General features: G+C 41.5%; 1 protein-coding gene across 1 annotated transcript in view; it reads right to left on the bottom strand.

Moving 5' to 3' along the window:
- RNF150 (ring finger protein 150) overlaps positions 1–21,374 on the bottom strand; it is a 119,726-nt gene extending 98,352 nt beyond the window's left edge. The window contains exon 1 of the mRNA XM_042829841.1: positions 20,909–21,374. Within this exon, the coding sequence (XP_042685775.1) occupies positions 20,909–21,374 (466 nt within the window). The remainder of the gene's footprint in view (positions 1–20,908) is intronic.
- Between the last annotated feature and the right edge of the window lie 234 nt (positions 21,375–21,608).

Genomic DNA, 21,608 nt, shown 5'->3' with positions numbered 1-21,608 from the left:
CAAAGCCACTGCTGTGAGGGCTACGACTAAAGAAGCAGCGTTCCTTTCTTCACTGCTTCCCTGTAACTTCTGATGTCTCCTGAATTAAAACTAAGTTACTTTTAGCTCAAAACAGGTACCTTATGGCGTCTGGCTATTTGCAGAGTCAAGTTATATGTTGTACACAAGAGGCTGTATTAAAATCTGAGGCTGTTTTTACTAACACGACAGAAATATATTTGCCTCACCACCTTCAATTTGATGTGCTGAAAACTGATCAAGAAGCAGATTTTAATGCTCACAACTCTTACACTTTCTTTGATGTAATCCCAGTCTAAGTAATTGTCCTGTTACAAGTCATAGGAAATAATTCACAATCACCGTGGACTTCAAGAGGGCTTTTGTTTGTAACCCTCTCAAAACATTGGCAGACATCCTTACACACATAATATCTGACCTATGAGTGTTAAAATCAGCTATCCTAGATGTGTTTAAGTGCACCAAATATTAGCAGATGAAATGCCATCCATCAGCTGAAGCCGTCTAAAAAAAAAAAGAAAAAAAAAAGTGTAACTCAAATGTTATATTTAATATTAAACCTATTATTTCAACAGGTGTGGAGGTGCACAAGGAAATGCATTTGCTCCAACTATAGTTTATTCTAAGCATTCTTTGTCAGGCTTATGTTTCCCTTCATGGATATGGGGGTTTTTTTAAGATTAAAAAAAACCAAAAAACGAGGTGACAGATTGAAATTAATCCTCAGCAGAATAACAGAATGTACATTAAGATATTTTAAAAATAAAACAGAAGCTCATAGAAGAAATGAATATAAACGGGCTTGAGTTAGGCACCAAGGAAAATTTCAGAAAATCCTGCTTGGAAAAGAAATCCAAACCAGCCTTTGTGCATCTTCATGTGTACGCAAAGAAGAAACAAAGAGAACCAAAAGAGGCAAAGAACAGGCTTGCAGAAGAAGCAAGATGCTGCAGACAAGAATGACCCACTGCCTCTGAAACAAGGGGAAACTGCATTCTCCCCCTGGCCCACTGCATGATTTAGCTATTCTGCCCTTTTAGTCCATTTCTCCAGTCTTAACATTTGATGTTATCTGCCCTTCCTTGTAAAGAAAGATAACCAAAGATTCCAAAATGTAATATGCTTTTTCAAGTTATACCAGTTACAGATTCTTCCTGCAGAGAGGTGCTAGTAAAAAATTGATATGCATCGCATTAACTAATTACAGACATCTATTTAATTAAGTTCATTTGTTTGCTACCTGGATTCTTGTCCCGCATTGTGATATGTAGTGGAAGTATCAACTGCTGCTCATACACACAGCCCAATGAAATTTTAGGAACACCATCTGGGTACAAACATACACTGAATAAAAGTACAAATAGATCAAGCAAGTTCATTACATGCATAAGGTACCTGCCTGCATGAGTATTTTCAGATCATAGAAAAAACGTCTATAGCTTTCCTACTGAAAACCTCTTATTTTGAGTTGAGAAGCAAAGCCATTGAAAAGAACTTTTATATTTGAGACCTGAGTTTTGTCATGGAATACATATATCCAGATGGAGAAGAACACAGAGACCGCTCTGACTCATTTCTAATCAAGCAGTTGGAACAACACGGGAACCAGCATTTGTTTCATTTTTGTACTATTTTTGATTTGAAACTATTAGAAACTCATCCCCAGATGGAGTCTCTTCCTTCTAGTACTCTGAAATAATAGAAGGCAAATTCCTGTCCTCACTTGTTACATTCCTACAAGTTGCCGGTCTGGGTAGCGTTGCTGACTGTACAGCATATTGTATTTAGATTGTTTCTCATTCCTTAAAGGTTAAGGACTAGAACTGATTAAAACAGCTTTTTTCTTACCTCTCCTCTCCCTGCCCCCTAGTCCAGAAAAGAGCATAGAAAAGTAGCTTTCAGAAAACTATCCATATGATTTAAATAGCTATATTTCCCACCCCTCTTCCTCCCCCATGTTCTATCCAACTGTCGTTAAAATGAACCTCAAAGCAACCAGCAAGAGTACTATCCTATGTGGATGTGCAAGAGGGTCTGTTCCATCCGTGTAGATTATTCACTGGCAAAATAACTACATCAGATAATAGACCTACATACCTTGGTCCACCTGCAAGTTCAAGACCAGATACTAAGTGAACACAATCTATTGTAGCCAATCTCTCTTAAAGAAGCTACTAACTTCATAGATAAATGTGCAAGAACACCTAGACTTACATTCGCATCTGCATCTATGGATAAAGGATTTGTGCTATTGACTACCCAAAAATTGTTTTTAGATGCCTAAACGGAGGTTACATGCTTAAATGAATCCAAATCTGTTTTTAGCAGGCAGAGTCCTTCCTCTGTACTGTCCCTTCTACAGGAACATGGCAATACAGACTTAGTGTCTGACTATTGAGTCAGAAATAAATTCCTCTTAACACATACTTCTCATTCTCAGGCAAACTCACGACATTCTACTGAAATGCTCTCTCCAGAGTGTGTTGCAGGTGCTCCTATTTCTAAAAACAAAACAGCATTCGTCAGTCACCTCTCAACATTTACAGCCTTCACAGAACAGTACATTTTTGCCCACGTTACATTTTGTATAACTGTGACTGATGCCTTTACACGGTTCATTATACGCTTTCCACCATTTCTCTGAGATTTAGGCGAGCTTTGAGGATGATGAAAACATCTGCACTTAACATAATGCTGATATCACAGCACATTGCTAATTAGATCCCTCATTTTTAATTCTCAAATGCCAGTTTGCAGATCTCTTTGCACTACCTGCTGATTTTAAGGGCTCTCCACGGTGCATCTATCTATAACAGATAAGACAAATGCCTCTACTGAAATCTGATTATCTGAAGATGTAGCAGAGCCAAAAATTTCACTTCAGAATTCTAGAATGAGTGTGCATTTCATAACACTTTGAATGACTTGAAACAAGGACTTCATGTGGAATACTTCAGATCTACAATGTTCAGAAACCAAATCTTGCACCAGATTTTGAAGATGTTACTATACAGATTCACTTGAAGATGTGAAGGGGATATATTAAAGTTACACAGGTGAACCTAAGGTTTATTTTTGGCCAATTTCAGTTGCAAAGAGGACTTGAAAGGAGAGTAATACCATTTACCCTGGCTCCTACGTGACAGCTTATGCTCTCTCACTCTTCTTTTAGCTTCTATACTTCGGATGACTCAGTGTTCAAGTACCAGCTGATCACAACTACCAGCTTAAATCGTGAACTTCAGCTATGCTGTTATTTCTATGCTGAATCACCAATCAGGATTTCTCCTTTGATTTCTAACACATTTATGTAATTGTGGCATTTCTCTTAGGCACAGCTGTGCATTTTACATTTCTGCCTGCATTTAGTGTCCTACAGTTGATGGAAACAAAGAGATCAAAAGGCAAAATGCCTGCATGAACTGAAAGAGAGAGAGATTTCTCATTTCTCACTTCCATTGGCAGAAGTTCACCACAGCGCACGCTGAAAACATGCACAGGAGCTAAACAACCTCAAATTCCCCAAATTAAGATGTAGCGAAGACTGAAAATAAACCATTTGCAGTACAAATCACACCATTCAATATTTTGTCATCAGACCCTGGAAAGAGAAAGCGAACTGAAGCATGTTATAGGAGCCAAATGAAATTAACATAACAGCGGTTTTGAAAATCCCACAAGCTCTCAAAACAGATCAGCATCACTCAAAATACAATCTGCACTAGAACAAAGGCACTGAAGTTGCCATGCAGCTGCCATATTGCCATACAATGCAGGCATTGTAGTCTCTTTGACTGAACAGTATTTTCAGGAAAATGAAGAAGAACGAAAAAAAAAAGTCACCAACAAACCAAGCACACATTCCAAGATTTTACAGTTTATCTAATCCTAACCTATAGCACTTGAGGGAAGTGATTCTCTCTCCCTCTCTACTCCAGTCTCATGGTTCTGTCCCCTGGAGTACCGTGCTCAGCTCTGGGGCCTCCAAAATGACGGATATAGACCTATGGAGCAGGTCCAGAGGAGGAAAACCAAAATGACCAGAGGGCTGCAGCACTTCCTCTGTGCAGACAGGCTGAGGAAACCTGGAGAAGGCTCCAGAGAAATCTTACAGCACTCTCCCAGCTTTCAAAGGTGCCCTCCAGGAAAGTGCAGGAGGAGCACTTAGCAGGGAGCACAGCAATAGGACAAGGGGTAATGCTTTAAGCTAAAAGAGGGGAGAAGTTAGAGATTATGAGGAAATTTTTTAGAGGGTGGTGAGACAGAGGCACAGGCTGCCCAGAGAAGCTGTGGGTGCCCCAGCATTGGAGGTCCCATAGCAGGAGGTTGGAAGTGGGCAGGTTTTAAGGTCCTGTCCAACTCATGCCATTCTGTGATTCTATGGATTCTGTGTTTGCAACAGGTTAATCCTGCATTAAATGCCTCTTGACTTGGTCAGATTGGAAACAGGTAAGGAATGACCTCTGTTAAGCTTCACATGGATAACACACCATTTCTCAATTTCTATGACAAATGTCCACATTTATTTGGCATAGAAACAGGGTATAAAAAGTAGATTCTGCTCCTTCATTGGAGATTGCAAATACTAAATTTGAGCATTCTCCTGACAAGCTAACAATAGCTGAAGCATCCTTCCCATGACAAGGCTGTCACCACTGCCATCCCTTCTGAGAATACCAGTTAGTGAAGAAAGGTGTGAAAACTATATACTTACCCTCCAATTATAGAACAGATCTTTTTGCAGTGTGTCCAGCTAGTACCAGCCTGAGACTTGGAAGCTTCAATTTGAACTATGACTTCTGGCAGGCAGAAACATCTGTTACAGCTGTTGTGAGGTCAGCTGATCCCTCCTCTTGGAGACCAACTAGCAGGCATCTGAATCTTGCAAACCAAGACTCTTGGCCTCCTTCTGCAACACAGCTGTAAATACACACATATACATCCTCCCTCGACTCCCTTAATTTCACACAAAAGCCATCAGGCCTTGCAATAACTCAATTTCAGCAGTCAGTAGGTTTCAGGAAAATTTCCTTTGAAATCCACTGTCAGAAATAGATGCACGATATTCTCAAGCACTTCAGAAAGTAAGAAAATTAACTTCTACCTATATCAGAAATAAATGTAGCAATGGCTAGAACATTTATATTATCACTTCAGGCTAGGCGGATCTTTTATTAAATGAGCTGGAGAATTCACGCAAATTAATACTTAGAGCTTCAAGGCACTCATAAACTGGTCCACAGTTTTACCCAATTACAAAGCAACCTTAATGAAGCCTCAGTATTGTTTGTTGGTTACTTGAATCTGATTGATACGTGCAGTTCATATGACATGCAGAATGCCTATACCTAACTTGGACTGCTGCATAAGGACTGACATTCTTTAAGTCGGGTTGCAATGAATAGGAGTTTCTCCATGCTTGACAACAATGCATTGGATACTATGGGAGCAGCAGAAGATATATAATGAGTTGAGGTATTTATTTTCTTGCTTTGACTGCTTAGCAATGAAATCCTTAGCAAGTTTTGGCACTGACTTCAGCAGGGTTAGGATTTCAGAAGTAGAGGTTACAAATTAATAGCACAGGTAAGTGCATTGCCATGTATCAGCAACCACAAGGTAACTTTTTCCAAAAGGAAAGGGGTTGGAATTTTAGAGGATGGCTATTGATTTTCTCTTCATAGTGCTTAAAAAAAGAAATAATAATAATAATAATAATAATAATAATAATAAAGTGGAATGAGGACTTAGGAGACTTCTAAAGTGATAGTAATAACCTACAAGTTCAGACATCTGCACATGAGCTGGCCTCTGCATACAGAAAATATGGCCTGTGAAAATTGAGTTTAAAGCCCAGTCTAATCCCAATACCCCCAACTAAAAGGTACGGAGACCACCATAGTGATGTTGGAGAGTTTCTTTTCCTTGAGAACTTCCTGCAGCTATTTTTCAGATAAGCCACCTGCATGCATCTTCAAAGTAGTGGTAGAAAAGTTATCAACTTCATACATTCATGAGACAGCAAGTGTGCTCAGCGTAACACCTTTCTGCCAAAAAAAAAAAAACAACCAAAAAAAACCCCATCTCTTCCTTGCTATGGTCTGAGTATACTCAAATGCAGTGTATAGTATTTCTTTTTTCGGTAGGAACATAACCATTATTAAAGAAGGAATTTTTTTTTAGCCAACTGAATATGGTACACTTGACTACCTAATGCACTCTCAGATCCTGAAAAATCTGCCTTTGCTACTAGTTGAGTATGACTGTTGGGTAAGAGTATGAACATCATGCTTATTTTCTAATTAATCAAGCCTGCAAGAATTATTTCATTGATGGATGGATTCCAATTCTGCTGTATTAGACAGAGATATGCATGAGAAGTTAAACCAAGGCCTAGGTCAGTGAAAAGCACAGAACGTGCAGACAGATAACATCACTTCTAATTGCACTGATGCAGGAGGATCTTTGAGGCTCGTGGTGATGAATGCAGATTTGCAGAGCATGGAAGACAATACTGAGTCACCTCTGGCATTTGTTAATATTTGCACACTATACGTGACTGTCTGGCAAGTCTTACTGTGACATCAACATGGTTGTCTTGGAGCACCTTCACTTACTTTAAGATTATTAAGAATTAATAAGAATTCTATGAGGAAGTTTTTCACACAGAGGGTGCTGACACACTGGAACAGGTCGCCGAAGGAGGCTGTGGATGCCCCATCCCTGGAGGCATTCAAGGCCAGGCTGGATGTGGCTCTGGGCAGCCTGGTCTGCTGGTCGGCAACACTGCACATAGCAGGGGGTTGAAATTAGAAGGTCATTGTGATCCTTTTCAACACAGGCCATTCTATGATTCTATGATTAAGTATTTCATTATTTCCAGACAGATCTCTGTAACTAAATATGACAGTTAACTTGTTAAGAATACTTCATAGAAGAACATCCAATAATTTTACACTTTGGTTTTCCTCAGTTACAGTTTCCCGTCCTCTCAACATATTCCAAACAATTATCTGAGTTGCTGCAAGTGCTGTTCAAAATTGGCACATACCATCTGGAACATGAGGAACTTCTCCTGAGTTACTCAAAACAAAATAAAGCTGACAAACTGATAGGGCCACAAGGGAGGATGAAAAATGTTATCTACTGGAAACAAATCTGCAAAACATTACAGTAATTATTGCCTAACTGGAATGAGTTTAAGGTATGAAGCTGCAGCACATCTGAAAAGCCTTAGATATGCATGTATTTCCAAATCAGGAACTCCCTGATTAGCAAGAAATACTGTGGGGCTATTCTCAACTAAATGAACTTTTACAACTGATCGGTTGATATCTATTCCTAAGCTATCTGCAAATAACTAACAAGCTGTCCACACTTCCGACAACTGCAAGCACAGGTAGCAGCAAATAAAATACAGGGGTAAGAAGAGACAGGGTCTGAGTTTTTGAGCATTTGGGTGGTCATCTCTTCCTCAGTCAGAAGGGAAGCAGATCACTGAAAGCTGCAGAGCCATCTTTGCTTTGCATGGTGATGCAGCCATATCTGACAGCCCAAAGAACAGCAGCCAGTTCATGTAGAGAAATGTAAACTAATTAAAACTTCTACTTCATTAGGTGCTTATAAAGCACCTGCTTAATATATATTTCACATATATATCCGGAAGTAACGCCTCCCATTTATTTCCATGGAAACTACATCAGCTACAAAAAGCACCACATCCTTCCACAGAGAAAATTCCCACCTACAAAACACTATTTTTCAAGGCAGCCATCCCCTTCAGCTACGCATTTTCACCAGCAACAAACAAAAGCCTGCATGTCATGCTCATAAAAATCTGCACCAGGGGAGACGACCCACTGTTGCTCTCACCACTGCTGAAACGCATCACCCAGCACCTCACTGTGCTCACATCCACTGCTTGGTCTCCATCAGTGTTTGGCAAGTGTCAATGAATGCCAGTAGTTGCCATTCTTTCCACATAAGGAATCCAGTTACACACTTCTGCTTCATATGCACTTCCACATCAGACATTGCGGACCAAGATAATCAAATGGGAGGTGTTACTTTTGGAGCACCCCACACACATATTATAAAAACATTCTGCTGTCTTAAGGACTTTGACTATACACAGCACACAGTGTTACAGGAGGCCCTAAGATCCCACAGGATTACCATGGTAACATTCTTAGTAATAAATTTCTGGACATTTATTACTCTTGCATAGACAACATTTTCCCATAAAACCACTTTCAACCATGTTTATTCAAGGTGCTCAACTTCCAGTCTGTTCTTAGCAAGAACTAAATGCAAGCTTAGTGACAAGCATTTACATAAACCTTGTCCTCAACTGGCACATGAAGCACCCTCCAAATTACATTATTGTAATGTAGGCGTGACAACAAAATTGCCATCATAAAGTGAGAAGCAACTTGTATCAATCAAAGTTGAGAACAAGAGATTCTAGAAGTTGTCACGCTGATCTACGCACAGAGCGAGACACAGTTACACCTTCCTCCCTGCTAACATCACTACCAAAGTCTACGTATGTTTTACATACATACATATATTTTGTTCTACTGTAGCTCCTGGTCTGCAGACTAATCCAAACATAAAGCTGGCTAGTCAATGCCAAAGCCAAAAGCTTTGTGATAAAACTAGTGGTTATCTTCAAATTGGTGAAAAATATTTCTGGACTATGAACATAAAATAAATTGACCAGAAAAGACCAACAGCAGCCAATGTGCTGACTCAGAACAGTATTGCTTGAGAACAAAGATTCTACAAGTTAAATAAGAAATATTAAAGTACCCTATTCTAAAAATACAGTGCATGCTTCCTGATTTTTTTTTTTTTTAAGTCTAAGAGCAGAAAGATGACTACATAAATCAGCTAATGGGAATGAAACCCTTAATTATTGGAGAAAGAACTGAAAGGTCATGCATACTTAAACTAGATAATATCAATTCTCCTTTACCAAACATTTTCTTGAACTATCATCCATTAGAAATTATAAATTCAGAAAAAAAAATATGAGTATACATTCACATTTTTTTTTCTCCTAAGAATAATCCAACAAAAACATTGTCTAGGACATAACAAGGATAAAGGTAAGAGAACTTCTTCACAGAAAAAGAAAAGCGAAACAAAATTATTTTCTCATGTGGTTTCTTAAGCAGGAGCTAACAGGACAGGGGAGTGAAAATGATACATGAGTTCCTGGAAAGATCAATATGCACTGGGGGATCCTGCCTGCCTTTGGTGTAGCTTCTTAATTTCCCATACAGTTCAGCTGTTTGCTGGCTTTCTCCAGCTCACTCTCTTGATTGCAATGTAATTGCAACATTCCTTTGTGCTGGCATCCAGCATTTAAACAGACATTTTGGAAGAGAGAGACTTTTAACTTATTTTACCATGCGAGACAGCATCTTCCATAGATGCCCCAGCCAATGCTTGTCTTGTGGAGGCTTATTGGCAATTCTCTGCATTTGTTGGATATCCAGACAGGAAAAATACAAGTGGCTCAGAATGTATTTTTTCTTTCAAGAGCCTTTTCTTGCAGATTCTTCTTCTGTAAGTAACAATCACAAAGAAATAACAAGCTGACATTTGTTCACTGGTCCACGCTTTTCCTGGTGACAAATGTCATGCCCAACATAGAACCCATCTTCAAGAACAGGTGTTTCAGGCCATAGAGTTTATCTCTGGCCATGAGGAACTTCTACAGAGCATTTGCCATGACATTCCCCAAGCATGGAGAAGTGTTGGGTGGTAGCTCCAGATGGGTACAGTCCCTAAAGCTGAGACTACCATGATGTCCTTTTCTAACCTGTCTTATACACATACTGCCTCAATTTCCCACTGGATGGGCTGAAGTTTTCAGTACATGACTGACAAAGAGCTATTCAAGCCCATTCAAATAACATCAAGTCTTTCTAAAACAAACAAACAAACCTCGGTTATCTGGACAACCATTTAAGGAATTGCATCTTAACCACAAGCCTGGTAGTTGTCACTGACAACTACCAATCCTTGGGATGTTTCTAAGATTTGCCCTACCTTGTATCAAGTACAATTCCCACATGTATGTAGACACTGTTAAAACCGTGCCTAGCCTGCTGATAAGGATATGCACACAGAGAGAAAGGACCAAAGGCATTATAGCTTATGGATTGCTCCTTGAGAAGACCAAGCTGTAGGCATTCTGTCACAACAGAAACTCACCTTCACAAAAGTGAGTTCTACTTCTTCAAATGCTTCTTCTAATGAAACGCATGTATTGATTCTGAAAGAAGGGTAATACTTGAGCTGGGAAGAAGGTCTGTGCTCCAGAGAGGAACTAGTGTCTACAGTGTTAGAAGCAGATTAAAAAGTGATGTATCCAAACCCAATTGGTTTGGGTTTCGGGTCTCTGAACCTGAAATCCTAAGAAACTAAATATTTACTAAAATTGAGTCTTTCTTTAAACTTAGAATTTTAAGATCTTTTCAAGAGAGCAAAAATGTTCCTAAGCATTTTTTGTTGAAAGTCCATTCAACTCCTAAAGTAAAAACATTTTGATGGAAAAAAAAATCCTGGTCAGTTTGTCTAGCATCCACCAAGAAAAATTTGAATATTCTCTGCAAAAAAGAAGAAAGAGCAGGAGCTGCATTTTAGGTAGAGGGGACTGTAATTCAGTCTTGTAAAAGTTCATGAAAAAGACTTAGGAGTGTTCAGGGCAAAGCCATTCCATGCATGGCAAACGTGCTGCCTTCTTGGCAGCCTTCCATTGATAAATGGCACTGCCACACTTCTGACTGCTGGTGTCCCATTCCTCCAGCAGACCCTGAGCAGCAGACAGCAAGCAGTCTGTAGTCACTCTTTAAATCCAGGGCCAGCTGCAAAGCAGAAGCAACTGAAAGCACATAATCCTGCTCTGCTTTCCTTCACAGCCTTCTGCTATTTGCGTCAACCCAGGGTGATGAGGGGGCTGGGAGGAAGGTAAAGAGGTAAGGCAAAAAGTTAGCTAATTATATATATAGCTATATATGTATTTATATATATTTATATATATATATAAATATAAAGGAAGAAAAAGGAAGAAAAAATATTGGAGTAGACAAAAGGAAAGATTCATTGGAACTGAGGAAATCAAAGAAATCATACAAAACCAAAAGAAAAAATGAAGAGGATTGAAAGAAAAATAAGGCAATATTGTCTTTGAAGTCATTTTCACTTACATGTAGACCTAAGGGATTTTACTCAGCTCCTTAAATTCCAGAGTGAAGAGTCCTGAGGTAGTATTTAGTAAAGGTACAGATTTCAGGGACAGCCAGATGGTGCTTCTAACACGTGGACACACAAAGAGCAATAAGAAACCTGGCACAGAGATTACACAATCTTGCAAAAGCTGCCTCACTCAAAGAACACGATACTGGCAGGTAAAATTAGGAGACAGTACACACATTATAAGAGCTTAAAAAGGCACAAAAGGGAAAAGCACATCATGTACAAGTATAAGAAGCAATCATGAATGAGACTACAGCCTCAGACAGTTCTGGTTGAAATATATACTTTTTTTTTTGCAGTACAAACATACACGTGCCCCAGAAACATAGGGAAGATTTCATGTTCTCTAAGACAGAGCTTGCTAAAAGGCCAAAGGAAAAGCAAAAACACACTTCCATCTTTTAACAGAAAAGACTGAAATGGAACAGTATCATTCTAGCCAGCTTTGCAGGGTGTAAAACCACAGCGATCTTTATCAGATATTGATACAGAACTCTTGCATAAGTGTAAAATCCACAACATCTTCTATAGCAAGGCTTGTTAGACAGAGCTTTGGTCGGGAGGCTTTGGAATCACTCTGCTGTATGACAGTAACAACTGGGTGCAAAAGCTGAAGAGCTCCACATATCACTTTAAAAGAAAGAATAGACCCATAAATCTTACTGTACAACAACCCACAACACCACAACTCTTACTAACCAGTACCTATCTATTTTACAGTAATCTCGAGGCCAGACATGGATTCACCTTCAGCTAACATACATCTGCTAGACTCTCGAGCTCAGTCTTAGTGTTGCTGTGTAATACCAAACACAGAGAATACAATATAGCAGTCACTGTGCTGGAAATACTTATTTTTACCAGGGCTGAAAGATCAAGCAGTAAATAGAAGAGCATGGTTTAATGAGGTGTGAGTTATAAAAGATGGATGCTGCAGATTGATGTGATACCTAATTCCCTTTAAAATACAGCATTATCTGGTAAGATATTACTATAATGACTTGCAAAAAATATATATGTAATAATAATGAGGTGCTTTTTTAGGAGAGATGTGAACAGTAAAAGGCAAATTAGTGAGCATATTAAAAGGGAGGAATACCCAAGCTATCAAACAAATTCTGAGGAAAAGCAGTATCTTGTTCCATTAAGTCTTTGTTCAGGGAAAAAAGATGATGGCTCCCAGACAAATATATCAGTAGCAGGGAGGCAATTAGGTTAGGAAAGGATACAGAGAACTGCTCTGTTATGGAGTACTGGTACCAATGCATGCCATGCTAAGCAGTGCTGTCTCTATGCTCAACCCTCAGTCTGAATTCACTGGCTATGTGGTCTCAGATTGCAAACTGACATGGTACAGGGGTCTCTCTCATGATAAAGGCTTCAAGGCACGAATGATTATAGATGCCTTTTTAAAAGCTATGTCTCATTAAGTGTGTAACACAACAGAATACTCATCAACTAATCCTATTCTTCATTTTCTTGTAGGAACTGTATTCCTGTGCAGATGGAATCCTTTCATCCACGCTTAAGAAGCATAAAAGATATAATCAAACCACGACCGCATGGAGTTATGTAGTTGGAAGTTATATTTTGGTGATTCGGGGATTAAAAGGACAAATATTTTTTCCTTCAATTTCATGCCAAGCTGAAAATAGTGTTTTTTTTTGTTTTTTTTTTTTTTTTTTAATAAGTTTAAACAAATGAGTTACCTTCCCAGTTTACAACCGGGAATAATGCTACATACACAAACACAGCTAAGCATCAAATTTGAGATCAGAATCTGACAGGCTCTTAGGTCTAGCAGTGTAATTGAATATCACTATGATTATATTGTCAGAAGTAAGTGAACAGGCACTTCATTTTATTGATGTTATTTATTAGTCACTCTTGAGAAGGAAAAGGAACAATTATTTGAAAAAGCTACTTTGTCTTTAAGTAGCAGGGATGCTAGCTTTTAATACTTCCGTGTAAAATAGGAGTTAAAGTAACAGGCTAATCTTTTCATCCCCTCCTTCAGTTCTCCTCAGTTCAGTTTTCTAAGGTTTATCCCAAGTGGTTTACTGAAGAGGAGCCAAAATACAAATATTGCCCTTGTTAAGCTTCTCTCGTAAATAAACAAATAACTATACAGCTGCACAGTGTTACTGTTTCACAGGCAACCTAATCTTCACAACCTTTCTCAGCCTACTGGAACAGGTGTAGGAGGAGGTGTTACCACATACTCATTTTTGAACTGAAAGCCATTATTTCTACCAGTACTTATCACCTAAGTCAGTGATTTTCAAGCTTTCCATACAGGAGAGATGTGGACCTGTTGGAGTGCATCCAGAGGAGGGACACAAAAACGATTCAAGGGATGGAACACCTTCCCCTGTGAGGAAAGGCTGACTGAGCTGGAGCTGTTCAGCCTGGAGAAGGCTGCAATTTTTTTTTTTTTTTTTTTTTACAATAGGCAGAGTGAAGCACTGAAATGTGTTGTCCAGAGGAGTGGGAGGGACGGTAATGGTAGATGTGCCATCCCAGAGACAGCTCTGGGCAACCTGATGTAGCTGTAGGTGCCCCCGTTCATTGCAGGGGAGTTGGACTAGATGGCCTTTAAGGGTCTCTTCCAACTCAAAAGATTCTATGGTTCTACAAAATGAAGAGATGATCAGGCACTAGCAAAGTTCTGAGTTGCATCCCACTGTGCAATCAAGACACAGCAGAGTAAGCCTGCCTGGACATATCCAGCTACAACGTATCTCATCTCCTCTTTCCTCATACAATTGCCACATACTTCCTTGAAGCTGGTTGAAGTTGGCTCTAAACCTTACCCTATGGCTGCTACGCCTCAAATTCTAATAAGCTGTATCAGGAATGACAATGAAATATTATTGCAGAATACAATATTGCTATTTAATACCCTCCTACATTTCACTTCTGGTCTCAGCACTATACAACTGCTCACATGTTGCATGTAGCACTTGGTTTTGATGCATTCCAAGTCTTCTTCAGCAATGCAATAAGCACTGTGTCAGCAGTAGATGGCAACACTGCAGTCCTGCATCAGTAACGTGACAGATTACATGGACTACTGAAACTGTTCCATATCTGGTTTCTATGAGTCAATGATTGCATTGTATTCTCACTTTCTTAAAGAAGTCATCAAGTGACCAGTACAGGTGCAACTGAAAGGGCAGAAGTGGGGCTTGCCTTGAAATGAATGCTGTTTCTGCGCAGGTTTGCTATGCAGGAGTCACTGGGAAGCAGAGATATCATTGGGCTACCCCTTCGTAAAGATCTGACTCCTCATCAGCTTGGCTTGTGGTGCAAGATGACAGAGGTCACTTGAAACTCAGCAATCTCACATGACAATGCACTGTGAATTCCATCAGTTAACTGTGGCAAAAGAATGGGTTCTTTCAGTCCCTTGCTTACATGAGAAAGTTAGGAACTGCTTGCTTCTCTCAGCAGGAAAAGACACTTAAAGAGGTAACACTGAAATAACTGCAGGTTTCTCTCCCTGTTTGCTCCAAGTGGCCACATGCCTTGTGAGGTATCATGAAGGGTGACAGCACAGAAACGTATTGGCATGAATTGGCAAGCTTCAACAGACGTAATACACTAGCCACAGACTGTCACAGTATCCTAATCAGCCAACTTAATGAGTGCCATTTTGAAGTCAAAACACCTAATGAAACATGACAAATCATCTCTTTATCAAGATCAAAACCAAGCACAATAGACCAAAAGGAGATGCTCCAGATTAACAAGAGCAGTTATAATCAATGCTGATACAGATTCATTCCTAAGAAAGATTTGCTTCTTGCCGTGTCACTTCATTGCAGAGAGCTGAAGACAGCAATTGTATCATTGTGAACAAATGCTGCAAATAACCAAAGGGCATGCAGAAATCTAACTGCTTTGGCAATCATTACGTTAGTAGGATCAACACAATCTTCTATGAATCGATACTCTAACACTTTGTAGAGAAAGCTGTATTCTTAGGTGACCAAAGCTCAGACTCAGACTTGCTGTCTTTCCACCAACTGCAACAGGCTCTGAAAGAGAAATACAACCTAGCAGTAAGGTTCAAAGTATTTGCAAGATTCAACACACAGTGTAACAGACACTGAGATTATTTTGTTGCTCTAGTCTCTACCTAATCCTTTGTAACTTCAAACTAAGCATAGAACCCCTCTTCACTTGACATATCTGAAGAACCTGCAATACAATCACAGAATACAAGTTGGAAGGGACCCACAAGGATCGTCAAGTCCATCTCCTGTCTTCATACAGAGCAACTCAAAAGTCAAGCCATATTTCCGAGTATTTTGTCCAAATGTGCCTTGAACTCCAGCAACTTGGGGCCACGGCAAATACCCTGAGGAGCCTGTTCCAGTGTCCAACCACTCTCTGGTGAAGAACCTCTTCCTAATTCCCAACCTGATCCTCTCCTGATACAGATGGGTGTCATTCCCTCAGATCCTGTCACTGCCATCAGAAAGGTCAGCACCCGCCCCTTCTCTCTCCTCCCCAGGAAGATGTAGCCCCCCATGAGACCTCCACTCAGTCTTCTCAGGGCTAAAACAAACCACACAACCTCCGCCACTCCTCATACGCTTTGCCCGTTAGATCCTTTAACATCTTTAGAGCCCTCTAGTAGACTTATGTTCCTACATCGTGGTGCCAAAACCTGCACACAGTGCTCAAGGTGAGGACGCATCAGTACAGAAAAGAGCAAGACAATCAATCCCTTTCCTCAGTTGGTCAGCAGTGCTGAGCCTGATGCATCCCAGGCTATGGTTGGCCCTTTTGTCTGCCAGAGCACACTGCTGACTCATGTTTCCACTTGCCATCACAAGAACTCCCAGATCCCTTCCCATGGAGCAGCTCTCAAGCCTCTTGTCCTCCAGCCTGTACACAGATCTAGGGTTATCCTATTCCAGGAGCTGAATCCAGCACTTGCTCTTGTTAAACTTCATGCGCTTGGGGACTGCCCAGCCCTCTAATTTGTCAGCATCTCTTTGTGAGGCCTTTCTATGCTCAAGAGAGCCGAGAGCTCCTCCTAATTCACCACTGGTCCAGCACCGAACGACAGCAGAACTTGCAGGCAGAAGTGTGACTCACAGCAAAACTCAGTAGGACAGCTTGCTGGCACTACTGCTGAGTCTAGCCACTGTTATAAATATCCGACTCTGATAAGTATCGAGAACCAGATTTACAATAACTGTTGAAAGCCAGGCTTACATGACAGATCCAGGAGCTCTTCTTTGTTCCTATGGCTGGCAGCACACCTCAGCCATGCTCTGGTTTCATGATTGACAGACATCAGTGCATCTCTGAGATGCATCTTCCTCCTTCACTAATTCATTTCTACTAGGGATAAATCCTGGGTGCCTGAGCAGAAGAAAATTGCAGCAGGGCCTGGAAGCTTCTAATATCTAACCCTTATTCATACTCATCCATAAATGAATTCAGTCTGAATACTATCAGCATATTTCTCTTATTAGAACATAACAAAAGTTTAGAAAACAATTGTTTTAGTAAATGAGCAAATGAGATCCTCACAATACTGAAAAACGTCCGTAATGAGAAATCCTCAATGTCAGCGTTTAATTTGCACATCAGTACAAGTCATACAGAGGAATCCCAATCCAAAAGTACTAACAAAGCATCCCAAAATATGTATAAAGCAAGACTACTCACTGATCAGGGAACAAAACTCTGAGTACAAGCAATGAAACTGTTACTGAAGTGAATGGGCCTGGGTCAAGAACGGCTCAGTGTGGAGGGATCCACCTGGTTTTGCAGTGGAATAGCCGTGCCTCCCTCATGCCATCTGGTGCACATACGCTGCACTTTAGGCCCAAGGAGGAAGGGAAGAAGTCAGAATCATCTCAGACCACACAGGAGATTCATGCCTCAAAGATATAACTGCCAGTTGCTGCCATTACGAAAAACAGCTGGGCATCCGCCTCTCATTGAAAACAGACTGTCATAGACACAGCATACAAGGAAAAATTTCTATGGCATGCACTGGAAAAGCAGAATAGAGCGAACTGCCTGACTCGCATCTGCTCGTGGTGCCAAGTACTTAGGATATAATTTACTTGGAACAATAACCATATCAATTTTGTGAGATACTTTGATGGCACTCCAGAATTCAACCTGTTTGTTACATATGGTGCTAATTAATAGAGATTTGACTTTCACCCACATATGAATGAATTCTGCACCAGTCACACAGCTACACCCCGCGCTAGCACCATGTCACGGGTGGTCAACCTAGGATCTCTCAACAGTGAATGAGAACTGAAGAGAGGGAAGTTCCCATCTTGAATTATCTTTGCTAAGACAGGCAGTGAGAATATTTCCAGTTAACAGTAAGTTATTAAATATAGATCCACTTGCTAGAGGATTTTTGAACCTACATAACAGCTAATTTGTGCAGGTAAGAAATAATGCCAATTGGAGCCCTGGATGACATTATGGATTTGGAGAAGAAACATCACCTCTATGTTATTAGAGAAACTGATAGAGGAGAAACAAAATGCATCTGAAGCAGAAATTCTACATGTTTTTGTGCCTCCTCTGGTTAAAAGCTGCTTAGTCAAAAAGCAAACACAGTTGGACTCCAAGCTCCTATACCATATGTCAAGCCAATAAAAATAAAGATACCGGTTCATGAATGCTATAGATTACGATACAGAAGATAAGTGCATTCTAGCATAAGAATCACAGAGTTCTGCTTACCCCGTGAACACGGATGTCACAACTTCACCTCATTCTTCTGAATGTGCAACTAGTGACCCAAGAAGAGGCTCCAAGAAAGCAAAGGCTTTAAACACAGCAGATAAACTGGTTACAATAGAACATTTGGTTTGTTCCATCTGGTGCACAGAACAAATCCTGGAAAGCTGCATCTCAAGATTTGCACAGCACGCTTTCAAATAATACCACCTTAGTTTCCATTTGAGGGGGTAGGAGGGCTTGGGGTGACGAGATAACTACCAACAATGTTTTGAATTGACAAGTACCTTGCTGCAATTTCTTATAGACTTTAAGATCAGGATATACCATTTTAGCAAAGACTCGCTGTAACTGAAAACAGCAGCGAAGTTAATCTTTGGCAGGAGATACAGAATAGTAACAGGTTAACATGATCGAGAGAGGGAGTGAAGCATAGGAGTAGATCTGAAGAATTAGTAGCAGGAGGGAGAGAAACAGAACGACCAGAAGAGAATGCGATGGTAACAGAAAGAAGGCAAAGCACACAAAAGATAAAGATGTACATGAGGGAAAAGAGGAATCTGCCTCAGGAGAACCAGCAGTTCTTGCATGAGGGCAGGAATCAGGGAGGACATAGCATTTTCTGTATAGGAGTTTATTAAAGCTTGTAAGAAACCTCAAACAAATCTGCAGAAGGACAAAAGAGAAAAAAAAAACAACAACAACACATACGAATTTCTTTGGACTTCTCAATTGCTTTTTACGTCATATTTCACACATACACACCCCTTCTTCCTCCCCCCTTTCCCCCCCCCCAATTATTTTTCAGGATGGAATTTTCTCCTTCCCACTCCAGAATTTGGCGTGGGCAGAGCACTGCAGATGCTGCTCTACTCAGAAACCAAGAACCTGATTCATTCTTCCCTCAAATCTTGCACTATCATTCAGGCTAGGACCAAGCAAACAACAAAGGCTGCAAGTCAGAAAGATAACTGTATACAGCTTATACATTTACTTTGCTCCAGTGTAATGGTGATAAAAAAAAGGAAGAGTAAAGGCAAATTCAACTCTGAATCTCTGCTAGTTTGTCCAGTATTAATTTAAGAGTAGTTATTTTTCCTTCTGTTCCAGCAGACTTCAGCTCTGAAATTACTGAGTTCTACTCTATGCAGAGGGAAGGTTTTCTCTAAGTTACAATCAGCAATCACTTTTTCAACTTCAGAGAATAAGAACCCTAAAAACAAAGACAGACTCACACAACCAGTCAGCAAAGCCCTTGCGTCTGATCATGTTCAACAAGTCTACATCATAGTCTGCAGTGCCCATTTCAGCCTCCACAACTGTGCAACTGCTGGGTATCAACTCATACTCAAAAAAGGATTCTCAGAATAAGCTGAAAACGGTCATATGATATCAAAGAAGCTGCCCCCAAGATTAGTGATAACAGTGGTTGGATTTCTCAAAGCAGAGGCCGCTTTCAGTAAGAAAGATCCCTTGCTTACTTCACTTTAGACTTAAAAATAAACAAAAGCTCTAGCATTTTAAAAGGTTAGACACTTTTTACTCCCACTGTTCCTTAATAAAACACCATTTGTGTGGAAAAACAGCTTAGCACATGCTTTAAAAACAGGCAAGCCATTAATTGATCCAACATGTTTTAGAGAAACTCACTGGACATACATAAGCAATACATTTCGAGTTTCAAAACAGCCTGAGATTTACTTCAAGGGTGCATAAGCATGCCAAGGTCCTCCTCTGTTATACTGCTTAGTAAATAACCTGTCATACTTAAAGTGCGAAGGAGTATCATCTGGACAGCTACTAAACTATGTGCAGTTTACGAAACACAGCTCTAAGAAGCTCAGGTGTTCAGGAGTTTCTTGTCTTACAAAACCAATGGAAAATGAGAATGAAAATCTTCTGCAGACACTATCAAAGAAACACAAACGTGCCCAACTAATCTCTTAAGGAGGTGCCACAGGAAGGGTTCCAAAAGCACCACTTTGGCATGGGCACTAACACAACGCTCGTAAGGCAACAAATTGTTTTTCAACACATCCTTGCTAGCTACTTTAATGAGGGACTTGAAAATCTCGTTAGAATAATATCGTGTTTTGCAGCCTGTGTCTCAATTTACCCACAACGCTGCTGAGATTCAACTGATATGAAACAGCTGGACATGATTAGTTACATGATTAGTTGGATGCAAAACGCACAGATTTCATAATAGATGGCATTTTAGTACCCACAGAACAAGCTGGTGGTTTAAAAGAGCAGTGACTCCTGGCAGAAAACACTACCCCTAAATAGAGGTCTGCTGAGCTGTTTTAAAAACTCAATTTTTTTTCAGACCAAACATTGTTACAAACACAGCGAGGTTGTTTGCGGGAATAACTGGAGGTTTGTGCTGTTCCTGACAAACGCATTTCTGCTCCGCTAGGCAACAAGAGCTTTTGGAGCCAAGCAGCCATGTGCTGGCACTGCAAACAGAAGCTCCATCTGAGGGTTCTCCTGGAGAGTGAAGCCCCACAGATGTCAAAACTGGACAAAACGTCACACGTTCTCACCAAAGCAGATACTCAGCATTTCTGTCTGATCCCTCAGCTTTTACGTTATCACAGACAAGAAAGACAGCGGTCACCGCGTTCCCCTGATAAGCGTATACCACGCGCACTGCTCCTCTCTGGAAGGTCTCAATCACACCTGCTCCCGCACGGCACCTGACAGAGGATCCTCTCTCTAGCCACAACAAAACGCCGGTGCTCCCCAGCGGACTCCAGGTCCATCCGTTCCTCCGACTACCCCAAACTCGGCATCTCCCAAACTTTTTGGCACCGGAGCGCACGCCGCTGGGGAGAAGCGGGGCCCGGCCCTAGGGGTGCGCCCACGAAGAGGGGGCAAAGCAGCTCACCTGCGTAGGGCATGGTGACGGTCTCGTTGGCGTTGCTGGAGCCCATGTTGTAAATGACGACGGCGGAGGCGTTCTGAGCGGCGGCGTGGCGGATCTTGTCCTTGTAGGTGCAGTTCCCCCGCGGGATGAGGGCCACCCAGCTCTTGCCCGGCGCCGGGGCGTTGAAGCGGGTGCCGGGGTCGCAGGCGTAGCGGTCGGCGGGCGAAGCGGAGAGGGCCACCTGCCCGCGGGCGTCCTGCTTGGGCGACTGGTCGCCGTAGCGCCCGCACTCGCTCTTCTCGCTGCGGAGCTCGGCGCCGCCGCCCGCCGGGTCGGCGTAGGTGATGTTGACGAAGGCCGTGTACCACTCCTCCTTCTCGGCCACGGTGAAGTCCAGGCACAGCAGATGCACGAAACAAAAGGACAGCAGCCATGTTGAGAGAGCCAGGCTGCGGCACGCTTGGATCACAGACATTGCCATCTTCATCTGCCGGCCCCCCCGGCCGGCCCGCCCCCGCCGCCCGCCTGCGCCGCGTGTGCGTGTGTGCCCCGACCGCCGGCTCCGTGCGGGGCGGCGCTGCTCCCGCCGGGCGCCGTGCGGGAAGGGCGGGCGAGGGGGCCCTCCCCTCTGCAGCCCGCCGCCTAATTCATGTCGGGGCCGTTTGATTTCCTCGGGCTGGCCCCGTCCCCGCCCCCTCTCCCCCCGACCAGGCTCGCTTCC

The sequence above is a fragment of the Centrocercus urophasianus genome, unplaced genomic scaffold, assembly GCF_019232065.1.
Source record: "Centrocercus urophasianus isolate 14NV4802_14NV808 unplaced genomic scaffold, USGS_Curo_1.0 seq_32, whole genome shotgun sequence".
Lineage (NCBI taxonomy): Eukaryota > Metazoa > Chordata > Aves > Galliformes > Phasianidae > Centrocercus > Centrocercus urophasianus.
This window is presented reverse-complemented; position numbering and strand designations above follow the sequence as displayed.